Genomic DNA, 16475 nt, shown 5'->3' with positions numbered 1-16475 from the left:
ACAGTGTCAATAGTAAGGGCATAATAGCACAACAAACACATTAGGAAATCAGCATACACACAAAAAGGCATGACCTGGGAGCATCCAGTGTTTAAACATGATATTAAAGCAATAGATGTAAGATGTAATGGATATTACAAAATACTATTCTGACTGTAACTAACACAAAGGATAATAGACCAGTCCGATGGACACTGAAGGAGACAATATAATTTGCAGGTATTTAACAAGGAATGTGAACTAAACCTGTTATAATTACAACCTCTTTTCCAAAGACAACATCAAATGTTGAAACTGAGACATTTTATTGTTTCTTAAAAATATATATATGCCCACTTTAAATTTGATGCCAGCAACACGTTTCAAAAAAGTTGGGACAGAAGCAACAAAAGACTGGAAAAGTTGTGTAATGCTAAAAAAGTAAACCTGGTGGTTTATATAGGGATAAATGATTTGCACACCATTGCATTCTGTTTTTATTAGCATTTTATGCAGCGTCCCAACTTTTTGGGAAATGGGGTTCTACCAGACAATATCCAGTAAATAAAGGTTAGTAGTTTACAGGGTCAGTAGTTTATAGATTAACAGGGACACATTAGCAAGACATGCTAGCACATGGAACCAAGATATAAGTTGTAGTTGTGGCATTATATACAACAAATATAATAATAATAATACTCATGTTAGCAATATTGCACACAGCTTCAATACTCAGAGGGTAATGTTCTTTAGGGGCAGAGCTGTAGCTGAAGGTGACTGCTGACAACTAGAAAGCAAAAGTGTTCAGATTGCATGGTAATGATATTATTGATGCAGCATCGGCAGATGTATTTGATTGTGTGTGGTTCCCTTTTAGTCGGTCATGTGGGTACAACACATTGGGTACACACTCTCAGAATCAGAAATTGTTTTATTGCCAAGTTTCATAACAAACAAGGAATTTGTTCTGGCCATTGGTGCAACAATCAATACAAAAGGAATAAAGGAACAAAAAACAATTAAGAACAGTGGACTAAGCATAAAAAAGTAGACTGTGCATTAATAAATTACTAAAAATAACAAAAGGTATATGTAAGGTACAAGATTTTGTCCATTTGAGGGTTATGTATGTGGGAAGGGTTAATATATTTGGTTATAGATTGGGTTATAGATTTGTCCGTTGAGGGTTGTTTGTGTATGTTGGGAGTGGGCTATTATCAGTTTGGTTCCAGGGGCATGTTCATGAGGCCTAACGTTGTAGGAAATAATGCATCACATGCACAACCTAAACAGAAATTGAAATCAGACCTTTTAAAGCAAATGAGGGCTTGCTTCCAGAGAAATATGGACAATGCCGACGCTCATGCAGCTTTAACATTTCTTATACCAAACCTTAAATTATTTCCTTGTGTGTATTAGCTTGGATGATGCTTCTGCTGCACTTATTTATCCCACGTTGTACAGTCACATTTGCAGACTGCAGCCAGATACACTTGAGAGAGGGGTTCTATTCCTGCAAAAGTCTGACATCAATGACTCTGCGGCCTCCATGATTTCAGCTGTCCTAAGTGTTACAGGTGAGGGAGGAAGGGAACGATTGGCCATTTAAGAGTGATCTCAGCCAGAGATTTGGGTTTTGATGATTTTACATAGCTTACTGGGGAGATGTGTTCTTTAGATGGAGGGGAGGAGGTAGCACTGCTTTGCATGCCCCCAGTGGATGAGAAACTAAACTGCTGCCTAGCATCCTTTGCTAGGTTCAATGCTTTCCTTTCTTTCAACCAATGTTGGTTTACAGGAGATCAACACCACAGTGTTCTACCAAAAGGAGCCACAGTAGAACTCAATCGGTTTGTAAATGTCAGTGGCCCCTATGCAGAAGACTTCTGAGAGGTTGGAGCTACAGCACAATATTACCACCACCAGAAAAATTGTTAGCCTCAAGTCACCATGTAGGAGTAATTAGTAGAAAGTAGACCTTATACTTACAGTATCTCACAAAATTGAGTACACCCCTCACATTTTTGTAAATATTTGATTATATCTTTTTATGTGACAACACTGAAGAAATGACACTTTGCTACAATGAAAAATAGTGAGTGTATAGCTTGACACCATCTGAACCAAATACGTTTATCTTGGTCTATCAGACCAGAGGACATGGTTCCAGTAATCCATGTCCTTAGTCTGCTTGTCTTTAGCAAACTGTTTGCAGGCTTTCTTGTGCATCATCTTAAGAAGAGGCTTCCTTCTGGGACAACAGCCATGCAGACCAATTTGATGCAGTGTGCGGCGTATGGACTGAGCACTGACAGGCTGACCCCCCCACACCTTCAACTTCTGCAGCAATGCTGGCAACACTCATATGTCTATTTCCCAAAGGCAACCTCTGGATATGACGCTGAGCATGTGCACTCAACTTCTTTGGTCGACCATGGTGAGGCCTGTTCTGAGTGGAACCTCTCCTGTTAAACCGTTGTATGGTCTTGGCCACCATGATGCAGCTCAATTTCAGGGTCTTGGCAATCTTCTTATATCTTTATGTACAGCAGCAATTCTTTTTTTCAGATCCTCAGAGACTTATTTGCCATAAGGTGCCATGTTGAACTTCCACTGACCAGTATGAGGGAGCGTGAGAGCGATGACACCATATTTAACACACCTGCTCCCCATTCACACCTGAGACCTTGTAACATTAATGAGTCACATGACACTGGGGAGGGTAAATGGCTAACTGGGCCCAATTTGGACATTTTCACTTAGGGATGTACTAACTTTTGTTACCAGCAGTTTAGACATTAATGGCTGTATGTTGAGTTATTTTGAGGGGACAGCAAATGTACACTGTTATACAAGCTGTACACTCACTACTTTACATTGTAGCAAAGTGTGATTTTTTCACAGTTCTCACATGAAAATATATAATCAAATATTTGCAAAAATGTGATGGGTGTACTCACTTTTTGTGAGATTCTGTATATTCTGTACAGCTCTGTATATACAGCTCACTCAAAACTTTCCTTTTCAACTTTTTTGGAAATTAAAGAAAAAGGTGCAGTGGTTTCTTAATTTTTTCCAGAGCTGTATATGCATATAGGTTAAATTATTAGATGATTCTGTCCTTGTGTTAACAACACAAACATATGTCCCTATAACTGTGAAGACAGGCCTGCATTTGAAGATTTTGGCAAGAGATAAGAAACTTTGCCTCTTCCTGTATGGAAACAGGCACACTGGCGCATTAAAGATTTGTACAGGGCAGACCAATAGGCATTACCAATGGACATGTGGGAGGTGAAATGAATTGACTCAGTCAAGGCTGCCTCACAAGGTGCCAGGTTTATTTGTGTATCAGATCACATTATATACCTATTCATGTCTTCTACAAATAAATTAATAAATCAGATAAAGATGAAAGGTTGTTGGTATGACATGGATTAATAGAACATGTATTGCTGCTTATATCAAGATTGAAAATGCAACACTGCTCTCTGCTGTCAAGTGATTGTTAGGAAAAAATATGATATCAGATTAGTACTAAAAGTAATATGTACACAAAATGGTTTATGTGACAATATATCGCTAAGCAAGCAAAGAACTAGAGTCATAAGCAAAGTTTGTGTGCCACACAAAAATATCCTTTTGATTTAATTGCAATCTGAAATGTAATTTCTATTCAAAGATTTAACATTTGTAATGTTATATAATTGCATGCACACATGAAGTCATTTAATTCATAAATAGTATACTTTTTGTTCTTGAGCCACTCCAATATTGCTTTGGCCTTTATTGGGATCTATGTTCATCTGAAAGGGGAGAAGCATCCCCGCAGCATGATGCTGCCACTATATGTCACTGTATGGATGGTGAATGTTAAGTCATGGGCATCTAATTAGATGCATCTAATGGTAGATTTGGAGACTTGGTGACCACATGCAGCAACCACATTCTGCAACTATTCATCTATAGCCTTTGGATTTTTCTATGTCTCGAAAACCATCTTCTTAACTGTGCATGGCGGCAAGATGCAGTTGTATCGGCAGATTTACCACTGGTTTTGAACTTCATAATTATTGCTCTAATAGTGGTAAGTGGCATATTAATGTTTTCAGCAATTGTTTTGTTCCCATTGCTTCAGAAGTTTTTAATAATCTGTCTATTTAAATGTGTGCCTTCCTTGCCTAATACATTTGAAAATGTATTACACATTTGTAGTACCTCACATCAGAGGCGGTGCTAGGATCACAATACATTTGGGGCTCAGACCCGCCCCTCCCTCGGGACAGAATGTATAGGGGTCTGAATGTACATGCTAGAAGAAGATTTCGAGGCGCATGCTAGCGGACTATACGCAAACATTAACATAATGCGCGATCGGATTTATAGATGAATAGATCAGGGTCTATTTATTTTTGTAGTCATTTTTTTTAATGGTCAATTTCAGATCTGGGGCTATTCATAAAAGATCCGAGGCTATAGCCTCGGACAACTACGCCTAACGATGCCACTGCCTCACTCACATCAATCACGTTGACACCCATCTTCATGAGAAAACAAATTGTGACTTTTATTAGAATAAATATTATGAATACATATTTTTTAAACAAAGTTAAAAAGGTGGCTGTACTGAGACAGACATACAGACGGACAGACACACACTCACACACAAACACACATACAGGTGTTGCTTTTGACTCAGTGGTCACTTTCCATTGGACTCAATTGGCCCACATAGATAAGTGAAATAAGGTAAACAAGAATCATAGAAATAATATACTAAAATGATGGTGTATGTCTTGTGTTATTGGATGAATATACAAGGATGTAATTCAGACTGAAATAATCGATATTAAAATGCAAAAAAGTGACATTTTGCCAACTTCCCTAATTAAAAACACGTGATCACTTCGACAGATAAGAGACTTTCCTGCGCTGTTTTTGTGTCCTTCCGCTGCCAACAAAAGAACTAGCCGACTATTCTATTTTGCTGATTACCAAAAAAAACTACATGGTTAATACACTCCGATTTGAAATGCATTTACTTAAACAGTTATTCTGAGTATGTAAATGCATTGTATTTGAACAGAATAAACTGTTTTATATTTTTCTCTAGAACTATGTGCGGCGGTAGGATATTTATTTTAAAAACCTAGCCTGCTCTACCTTCTTTTTTCTCCGTTGTTGGATGGTTGGAAGCCATGATGGAAGCTTGAGTACTGCTGGACAGGAACGCGAGAAGATGATTCCCAGGGACATATATGTCAAACGGCTCTGTGCATATATTTCATATTTGTAGCCAATATACATGCACGGTGGAGCCTGTCACTTTTTCGCATGTATTTTGGCAATAAATCGAAGAAGATGTTGATTCGCTAGGAGGTTGTTGGATTAAAATGGGCTGTTAGCTGCTGTTGCTAACAAGCTGGCTAGCTAGCTACGTCTGAGTGGATACAGTACTCTTCTGGTTATTCGGAGGTTAGTCTTCAAATTCAAGAGCCGGAGAGTTTTCTCTCCTCTGGCCGGTCAATCACGGCAGCAACGGTAGATCAAGGGGTTACCTCAAGGTTTGGAGGGGGGAGATTTGTATGTATTTTTCAGGTGAGAGTTTCAAGCCAGATTCCAGAATTGGGGAAAGTCGGGCCTGCGAGGAGCAGAGCAAGGCCCGTCTTTATGATCCAGAAATCAGGACCCATTCTAGCTAGTTAATCCTCCGCAACGACAGAGCCGCAGCTAGTTTTTCTAGTCTGTCACACGGAAATTGCTAAATCAGAAGAGCAAAGGGTGATCCAGAGGCAGGTGAAAGCAAACACAACGTTTAATACATTTTAACTCAAGAGACTCCTGTCACCAACGCAACGTTACCGTTGCAATGGCTGCGATAATAAAAGAAATGGTCAGCCGGAACAAAAGGAGATACCAAGAAGATGGTTTCGACTTGGACTTAACGTGTATCCTTTTCTTAACTACTGATCCCTGCAGTAACGATATATTTTCATGCTAGTTAGTCGCGTTAGTGTATCAACTGCATTGTGATGATGGCTAATGTTTGTAGCTACGTTAACTTACTACAGACAGTAGCAATTTGCTAAGACAAAACGCCTGTTTGAAATGGGGGTTGACCAGTCAATTTAATGTGCATATACATATAAATGTCAGTCATGATGTAGACCTTCCCAAACTGATTTATTGGTTAACAGTTGATTAACTACTACTGACTCGCATCTAGTTAACAAGTCTTGTTGCTTGCTAGTCATTGTACTGTACATTACTGTACTTTTAGTATTCAGACATTCAAAAGCAGCAGTTTTTACCTGATTAAGTACTATAAAAAATATTTTAAAATAGTTATTCCTAAAACAAACGATGTATACTGTCGCTGTCACCTTTTGACCCATGTTTTTGATAAGCTAGCCTAGAAGTCAAGCGTTTCGACGCGTCCAAATTAACCAATATTCAGAATTTCAGCAACCGTTTGTGATATTAGCCTAAAATAAAAATAGTAAGCAGTTTTTGAGTATCATATGGGATTTGCTGTGTGCAGTTCGTTTTGACAAGTGGAAAGAAATCATTCATCGGTTAGGTTGTATTTACTATTGAAACGAACACAACTCAAAATCACATTGAAATTGGAAATATTTCTTGTATCCCTGCTTGTGAGGGCAACCTGATGAATACTGGCTGCTGTATTTTTGTGTTACTTTGTTTCTATGATACCATAACATAATGTAATGCCCACCATTTACATCATGAAAGGAGTTTGCAGTTCCTAGCTATATTGTTTTGAAATGGTCATCTTGTTTACAGTTGGTCAGCAATGTGGTAATGCAATTCGTTTTTGTCACAATCTGCTTTAAAGAACAGTTTCTGTAAAACTGGAAGCTAATGTTATCATGGTTTGCTGTTTTATTGCTTTTAGCCAGTATACTGTATCCAAGGATATTTCAATATAGCAAAGGGATGGTCTTCAGTTGGAGGTAGCGATGTCAAAGACCTTCGCCTTGTGACTTAGGGGGAGTTCCTTGAGTTAGGGGCTCCTTGTGGTGGTGCCTGCAAGGTCATTCATGGTTGTGTGGAAATTGCTCTAAGATCTCCCAAGTGGGTCAGTTTCAGTGGAAATGTCTATTTAATTGAGCATTGTGGTACAGAATCAGAATGGCTTGGCTTGATGTGCTTGTTAGGTCATGTTCTGGTAGAATCTCACTAGCCTGCTGAAGGATGCTAAGCCAAGGCATGACTGATTCAGGCCATTGTTGTCCCAAAACGTGCTGCTCTTGTGATAATTTGCAGAATGTTCACTTGCTTGTAAAGGTTAAAAACTCCAAAATGAGTAGTTATCTAGCTCTGGGTTTTCCAAACCTCTCCTCAAGGCCCCACCTCAGATATTTCAGTCTTTGTTTTTGAATGTAAACTAGCCCTCCTGATTTTTGTAAGCCAATCACCTTTATTGAATAACATGTGCCATTTCAGGGTTAAAACAATGTGCTTTATTTGTGCTATATTTCTAGTAATACATGGCAATGGTCGTTTGTATGAAACCACACAACATTCTGTCCTGCCTAAGGACAGCTCATAGACATGGCCATGTATCAATCACGCCCCCTCACGCCTTTAAATAAGTTTGATTAGCCTTATTTGCTCACTACTTATGCAGGTTTTTTTGCATTGTAATATATTTTTTTGCCTTTTTGTCTACAATGATAATACTGTAATCCCTGGGATAGAAATGTGACATAAGAAAATCTGCATACTGTCCAACCCTGCTTTATATTGACATTTCGTAAACAGTAGTGGACAGTTCCAAAATGTCTACATACTGTGTTGGATTATTCAGGTGTGTTAGTTAGCGTCATGTGTGTGTGCAGCATGAGTAGGGAGTTAACAAGGCGGCCCAGTCAGCTCTTGCAATGAATGAGTGTAGCAGGCAAGGTGTGGGCTATATGTTGGCACCACCTATGCGCTGATATACTTGATCCTCTCAATCACGTCTGCAGTGCCTAAAATTAACACCCACCAAATGTGGGTAGATTTTGGCATCAGAATGTGTAACGTCTCCCTGTACTGTCCAGAACTGAGATTTGTATTCCTTTTTTTTTTTTTACTTATTAGGCTATATATTACTGTTACCATATTATAAAAACTGCTTGTATCAGGTGTGCCTCGCCCTCTCTGCCTCCGTGTTTTTGTCTTTTCAGAAATATGGCCAAGATGAGGGAATGCATTACTGTTTTGTAATGTGAATAATTCATATATATTTATAAGTTAAATATAGTGGTCTTTCAGACATGTATTTAAACATGTTCGTATGCAACCTCTCTTGTAGCATTTTGTTTATCTGGCATATATTCCCACAACTATCCCGGTCTGTTTTGAACCCTCCCAGACATTTTGTCCCTGTGACAACACGCTGCCCTTAATTTCATGCCCTGGGCCGAAGGTGCTGATTAGTCTACTTCACATAGCAGTAGACCAATATTACAAATGAATGGGGGAAAAAGTCCTGTTTGAAAAGACTGTCAAAATATGTAGAGAATAGGTTAGTGTTCCTTGCTAGCATCCTTTAGTTATGCCAAGACCCTAAGAGATGCTGAAAGAATGAGCATACATGCTATTTGCTGCTTTTCACCCTTTTTATGTAAGCTATAAAGTTTAAGTTTAATAAGGTATTTCGCATTTGCTCAACTTAATGTATTAATTACTAATGTTAAAAGGGATAGATGTGTTAACATACGTCTTAATAGAAAGAGCAAATTTGAATTTCACTGTTCATTAATATACTGTAAGGTCCAGCATTCATAGAGAACACAGATGCTGTCTCCCTAACAGAATGCCACTAACTAGTCTAAAGTAGACACACTAAAACAATAGTTGTTTACAATGTTAGTTATGCCCACATGGTGTTCTGCGCTTGCTGTATTTATAACAAGCAAGTGCAAAAGTGCTCATTCCCAGTTTTGTTAGCTTGGTGATGTGTAGTACTCCAATTCTCAGATGTATCTCTATGTATCTAGAACAGGTCTGATTGGTAAACACCATGTTTTGGATATTAGATGTATTTATCCTGCTACATTCACAAGTCAATTCATACGATTTAATCGTTACTCTAAACACTGGCATTTTTTGCGTGTGGAATAGGACAGCATTTCTAAACCCTCCTGTTTGTAAAGGAATTCCTGCTGGTCTGTGGCATATTCCTTAAGGAATAAGTCCCACTGATTGCATTGGCACTACTTCATAGCACCAAAGTTACAGAAGGACTCGCCACGGACCGCTATTTATCGGTAGGCACATACAGACTACTTTCTATTTAACTCCTATGAATTTGACTCTAGTCGTGGAATGGTTTGTGCAGTTTTCTCTTATGACCCCTTCAGTTAAAAGTATGACTAAGGAACATGTTCCCCCCTCTAATGCTTACAAGCAGTCTAGGGCATGTTACAGGGACTATGGCCAAATTATTATTCAAAGCAATGTCTGTCTTTTCTACTCAGTTGTAACTGGATCTTCCCAATAACGTCCTGATGAATGGCAGTAGTGTTGTCAGGATACCAAAATTGACCTATAACTTCATAGAATAACAGGTACCTCAAGATGAAATGCAGTTAATGAAGCAAAATGTAATCACTCAAGATGTAGCACTGAAATTGTAACAAGGTCCATTTTAGAGAACATTCATAGATGACATGAATACTGGGACCTGTGAATTTACAGACTAATAGTGCAATTGTTGTGAAATATTTGTGAAACTTTTTTTGTTTTATGCCTGTTTGAAGCTGGTCAATTAAAAGGTAATGGCTTCATTTATAATGAGGCTATTCAGACACGTTTAGATTAAATTACCAAATCTAACTAATTTGAGTGCCATTTAGTGTTTTTAGTACTGTTTAGTATGTCTTAGCAACACAAAGACCTGAAGATTAAGTACAAGGTGTGTCACTACAAACCACATACCTAAATCCTTTGATTTGGTTTACTGACCTACATATTTAGGTGTTTTAACTTTATGGGAGTAAAGTTGAATCAAAGAGAAAAGCTCCAATGTATCCTAATATAGAGAATGGAATTGCTTGATGTTTTCACTATATAAAAACAGTCTTGTTCGTTTAGTCAATTAAAATTTTTCGAAAAACTGCAATGGTCAATATTTCTTTATGCAGTTGGTGCTGAGGGTGAGCCGCCCATTTGTCTTCCCTGTCGATGATGATTATGATAAAAGGCTACATCTAGCCTAAATTAAAATAATTAAAATTATGGTTAAGAGCGGCTATGTCACTTCTTGTTCCGAACAACCACGCCCCCTTTTGGGGGAAAAACTAGTGCTGTAAAAGTGTTGAAGACAACGCTGCAAAATTGGAAATATTACTGGTACCATGCCTAAAAGCTGATGTGTTGTCTTGTGTGTAGAATATGAGAAACAAAACCTAGTTTACACTTCTTTACTTCCCAAAAAAAAGCAAAGGACAGCAAAAGGGATCTGTGGCTTCAGGCCATCCACAGAGAGGGTGAAAATGGTCAATTATGGGTCCTGTCCAGTCGAAACCTGTCTGTGGGAAACACTTCACCTGGGTCCTGAATACTGATATTTGTGGGTAGATGTTGCTGCACAACATCTACCCACCCACTTGCAAAATACTTGTGAGCCTTCAGGGAGTTGTAATTCTGTGTTTTGCCAGCTGTGTAAATCCCTGTATGAGAGTATGAAAATTCATGTTGGGTTGGTGCACTGCGCTCACACAAATTATTTGGTGTGATGAATCGATAATCAGTACATTTGTGTGTGTGAACTGTATGTGACGGGTGAGGATGGAATTATTGTTGTCTAGTGTAGCCTACTTTGAAGTTGCAGGGTGCTAGCTAGTTAGCTTGCTAAAATCACATTGGACAGGCTAACAAAACAGCAAAATAAAGTGACCGATGTCATAAATGCGTTACCTGGATATTCAATAAGGTAGTTGTATATATCAGAACGTGACACCTCCGGCAACTGGCAGGCTGAATGGACATTCAACTCCTATTTCTTGAGTAGTCTCTATATGACAAAATAGTTTGCTTGACTGGCCATAGTGTTTGTGCTCGTAATAGCTAAAAAGCAATATGGTTTTCTTGTTTTGTATGAATTAATTGGTCAAGACATCAGATCTTGTAGTCACTGAAAAATGGGCGGGAGTATAACGCAAAGGCGAAGTACCCAGATGGGCTGCTCTCATCTATTGAAGTTCCAATGGCTGTTTGTATTATAGTGGGATAGATATGATCCAAAAATCATGCATTGACCAATCTAGGTGTTCAAGAGAAGTATCAATTTCAAGAGATATTTACATTAGATTGAGTACATGGATAATATTGGACATGGTCACATGGGGGCGGTGTCATTATACTGGTGGTAGCTAATGGCTAACCTAGATGCCCTCGTTGGGCTGCTTTACCTGAACCCTATCCGTGGCAGGTCACATTGGCTCTTTTCCCCTGACAGGGAAAAGCTCTTGGGTGGTGTTGTAGCCAGCTGAGGCAAAGATATCTTTAACCGATATTTTAAGGGAGTCCTTTTTGATACTGCCTGCTTGTTCTAGGTCACCCAAAGCATTTTATGATCCTTGCTGGTCTGCTGCAGTAAAGTACATGATTTCATTACACTGTCCAGTGATAGGCCAAAATAGTGCAAGCACATTCATGTTCCTCCACGTTTCTTTATTAAAAATATTATTCTACATGGGTCTTCATCAGGGGCCGTATTCACAAAAGTAGCTCCTAACTTGCTGTTTTAGGAGTAAATTAAAAAAAGTATGGGCATGTCAGTCCTAACTTTAGAATGTTTAGTTTTTTGGCCTAACAGTATTTCACAAAGAGTTAAGTCTAAACCAGCTAAATATGAGTTAGGAGTAGTCAAGAGGACTCATAAATCACTATGACCAAATCACAAACAATCCTGAATGGGCTGCTGCCAGCAATCCGCCTCGAAATCACGAAGTTTTAGAAACATTTAATTACACTGAGCTTTTAAAGAGGTATCGCCTTGCGAGGGTATTGTGATCATAGTAGCGCTAGTAATTGATGCAGTCATGTCATCAACAAACAGAAACGACTTAATGACTTCGGAGATCAAGGCTGTGACAATTCTATGCTACTTGGCCGCAGAGAAAATGCAGTTATGCAGCACAAACTACTCAGTCATCTGTCAGTAGAATTATTACTTTGAACAATAAATGTGCTCTCCAGACCGCATATCGTCTGACAAATCATTCGGTTTCCTCATTCGCCAACTACAAAGAAAGCTGACTTCATGGCCATAGCTGGACCACCTGGTGTAGTTGGTGCTATAGGTGAGAGACATAATTGAACAAATTATTTCACCCTCAGAAGGTGAACACTTTACATGCTGCCAGACATGTAAGAGACTTACTAGTCATGTCCAGCTAATGTCAGCATGTCATTCTTGGTTTCATGTTTAATCGATAATACTTAGCCTACGTTTTTATTTTAATATCTTTATTTCAATATGGCAACATGACACATTGTTCTACAGTATTGGTTTGATGAATTCACTGACAGAGGCCCTTCCCCTGTCAGCCAATCACTGTGGGCATAGTAAGTAGGCTTGTTCATGAAACATGACATTATTCTTAGCAATGGGGTCAACCCTGCCCTTTCTCCTAGCTTAAGACCTCTCCCCATTCTGGAGTAAAAGTTGGTCTTAGTGGCTTTGTGAATAGGTATTAAGCGAAAACCTGGCTAGGAACTTAGTGCTGTTTAGGAGTTCTGGTTGTGGTATGAGGGTTTTGTGAATACGGCCCCTGGTCTTTCCAAGGAAAGCTCTACACCCATATTTTTGTTTACCTTGGATCCATTAATGAATATGGTATATGCCTGCATAATGGTATTGGGCTATATCCACCATGAACAAAAAACTCTACATTAGGGTTGTAATGGTAGACATTTTTACCCGTACCATATGGTACATGTATGTCTTAAATTTTTAACATTTTTACCGGACCGTGGAAGCTGAGCCGATCAAGAAGAGCGAATGTTTCTTACTGACTGCCTTCTTAGCGTAGTGTTTAGAGAAGAGGAACTGCAACCAATAGGTCCCACATTTGGTTATTGTCACAGTCCAAACAAATTATGCATTAGGATTTGTTCCTGATCGACACAAACTTTGCTGGCTACAACCTTCACTAGCTACATTATAGTAAGCCTAAAATTAAGCTATTTACGGTTAAATTGACTATTTCTGGTGCGTTTTTGAAGTACGTGTCCATGCATGCTTTTTGGATCAGGATAGACACACTTTGCTGGTAACAACCTTCAGTAGCTATGTTATAGTAAGCCTAAACTAAAACTGTTTACCGTTATACAGTATTGCAACCATTTCTGGTGGATTTTCGAAGTATGCATCCATGCATTCTTTTTGGGTATAACTGTATAGACTTATCAAAACCCCATTTGGCAGTTAAAGAGTAGGGGTTTCCACGATTCTTGTGTTTTCGCTTGATGAAAGTCAGTTATCGTCACCTTTATTGATGGTTATTGTATAAATGTCATTCACCAATGATGGAAATAATAATGGAATGAACTGCCAAAGCTATTTAATCTCATCTTAATAGCAATTGCTCAATTTTTATGACTATTCCTATTAGTGAGTTAGTATATACTAGCAAGCCTCTTACTGGCTTATATGCTGTTAAAATGTCCAGTGGCAAAAGCCACACAGTTCATAGATGCTGTTTGTGGTGCAGGTGAACTTTAGTTAGTTATTCAGTCAGTTTAACACAATGCTCACCACAATGCTCAACACATTGTGAGCGATTGGGCAAATGTATGGCACCATGACTTAGTGGTTAAAGACGCAGCCTCTCACGTGGGAGACTGGTTTGAATCCAGTGAGGGCTACAATGTTTATCATTTAATTGCCGGCCGGCTGAACTAGGCTTGTCTGGTTTCTTTTCTGCTTTTCTGAATCAATAGCAAATTACGCTATGTTGCATAAATTTGATTGAGCTGAAAGGACATTGCTATTCTGTTTGACCGTAATCACAAATCTAAATTGTAGCTTTTCCAACAGTGAGCCAAATTTGAGGTGGAACAACTTTTACAATGGTCAGGGGTGGTAATCCTTCAGCTTGGTTTAAATCTCCAGGGTGGTATCATTTTGATATTCCAGTAACCTACAGCGCAGGTATTGATGGTACATTACTTGTATGTACGTACAAGTAATGGGGGGGGGGGGGTGTTTGTGTAGAGTCATGGATATGCGCACATGTTCTGGGGTTGAGAATGAAGAATTTCGGTAGCTAAGATCCTTGGCACATTATCAATGTCCCTCGTACATATTTCAGCAAAAACACTAACTGTTAAGTAATGTTTTGCCGTTTTTACATATTGTATTTTATTTTGTTAGCTTTACCTAGAATGTCTAGCTAAAGTGTGTATTTCTTGTATGCTTCGCTTGTGATACATTTCATTACTCAATCTGCATAGTGCCTGTTTTCATCCACCTTGATTATCCCTATCTGCTAGCTGATGAATGGAGTATAAAGTATTAGAATAAATTAGGCCCTCCTTTGGATTGGTTTGACATGTGCTAGATTTATATACAGGAGTCTGCCCAGTTACAGGCAGTTTCATTTAGATGGTCTGCTCGAACTGACCTGTTGAGTGGTGCTACTGTGCTCTGCCCTTCAATGTAAGGTTAGCGTGAAACAAGCATTCTTGCTGTGGTAAATTTAAGGTGTTGACGCAGAGGGTTTAAGCAACCCATAGCTTTAGCCTAAAACTTAAATGTGGTGGCACATTATTCGGGTCAAAACCTCAGCAGTAACATTGACTGACAATGAAGAGTGGACAAAGAACAAAAGCAATTCCCTGAAAAGTGGTATTGCTATGACACTGGAAAAGACTGAATGGCTAATAGGCTATTTGATTCCAAAGAGCAGTTAATGCACTGTTCACTATGCACTCTACACACTTCAGTCAAGTGTCAGAAACATGTAATTTCATTGAGAAGTTGAAGATGTGGTCCTTAATCACTTCAAATTCTCAAGTGCTACCTGAAATGTACTTCCACAGAACTGGCCAAGACTGGTCATTTTAGGAGTGTGTAGCCTAAAGGCTGTACTGACAATGCAATTAGGGGAAAAGGGGGAACATTTTCACTGATTACATTTGGATGTGTCTATAAGTAATTATTTTAATTCTAGGATTATTATCTTAAATTAGCTTATCGATTTGATTGGACTTATTAACAGTGAGTGCTTGTCTTACAATAGCCTAGCTGATCTCTAAAGTTAGCGGAGACCTGATAGCTGAACAGTCAGAAGAGCTGAGCGTGCCGGACATCATCTTCCACTGACTATTTTGACCCTTCCACTGCTTTTCAAATGTGGCTTCATGCCAGCATCTGGCCTAGAAGACCTTACTTTGTAGAGCAGAGAGGACCATGGAAGAGTGAGCTGGAGGATTATTAAGCACAAACCGTGTCATTTAATTGTTGTTTAAAACGATTTAATGAATTCTATTTCCACAAAGAAACTTGCAGGCAATCTCATTTATTTGTATGCAATAACTTTGGGAGATCCTGTCAGTTCTACGCAATTTCCGGAGCTTAGGAATGGTATTATTTTTGGGGCAGTCTGTTTTCGAATGATCAGGGTCTTTTTGTCAAAGAAGTTCATGTGGCTTATTTATCACTGCTGAAGTGAAGTCCAACTTCACTTGGAGAATGCTGCTTTTTTGGGTCACTTTGCAACTGTATCAAAAATTTTGGGTTGTTTTTGTTCTCAATCAGGTTGGAAATATTTTGATTTTTTTTTGAATTTATATAATGACATTTAAAGATTGTCCTATTGGGTGGATGTGGTTTAGTTATTGTGACTGTAAATGTAATATGGTGATGGTACAATAATCTGGGAATATCAGGCAAAGTTAGATCCACTACCTATTCCACGACAAAAATAATCCAAGGTGTGATTGTGGTGATGCATGTGTCCTGAGGCATGTTGGACAAACCCCACTGTCAGTTATGTCTCCTAAGGCCTTTTGGACAGGGTAATTGAATATTAAAGTTACCAGACATTTTTATATTGTCTGCCATGACTTCTGAAGAAGAAACACTGTAGGGCACAAGGGGCCTGTAAAAGTAGCTGAGCTAAGTGAGTAAGTAGCCTCCATAACTTTCATGACTAAAACCTCTGGGTGAACCACTGGGTAAGATGAAAACCCAGTACTTTGTTTCAGTGTATATTGAAATATAGTGTCATAAATCTGTGACACCTTCCCCTTTGCTGATTGCATTGGGGTCACTAGTGTAACGAGAAGGAGTCTCCATTTAGTGCATTCAATTGGTTAACCTTAATCCAGGTTTCACACAGGCCAATCACATGAAGTTTGTGATATGTGATTAATTCACTGTGCTAGCCTTTGGAGGATGGGATCTGACATAAAGCAGTCCCATTTTGAGTTGCTAGGTGTTTTTTTTTTTATTTAATTTTTTTTCTTGTTCATGA

At 38.7% G+C, this 16475-nt stretch overlaps 1 protein-coding gene across 2 annotated transcripts in view; it reads left to right on the top strand.

The window, feature by feature from the left end:
* Positions 1–4962: 4962 nt before the first annotated feature.
* The window catches only part of ptena (phosphatase and tensin homolog A), a 39685-nt gene continuing 28172 nt past the window's right edge, over positions 4963–16475 (top strand). The window contains exon 1 of one of the 2 annotated variants that reach the window (XM_010870118.4): positions 4963–5927. In XM_010870118.4, coding sequence (XP_010868420.1) covers positions 5849–5927 — 79 coding nt within the window. In that variant the 5' untranslated portion in view covers positions 4963–5848. The remainder of the gene's footprint in view (positions 5928–16475) is intronic. The other variant, XM_010870117.4, reaches the window with a different exon arrangement.

This window comes from Esox lucius, chromosome 6 (genome assembly GCF_011004845.1).
Source record: "Esox lucius isolate fEsoLuc1 chromosome 6, fEsoLuc1.pri, whole genome shotgun sequence".
In the NCBI taxonomy this organism is placed as follows: Eukaryota; Metazoa; Chordata; class Actinopteri; order Esociformes; family Esocidae; genus Esox; species Esox lucius.
This window is presented reverse-complemented; position numbering and strand designations above follow the sequence as displayed.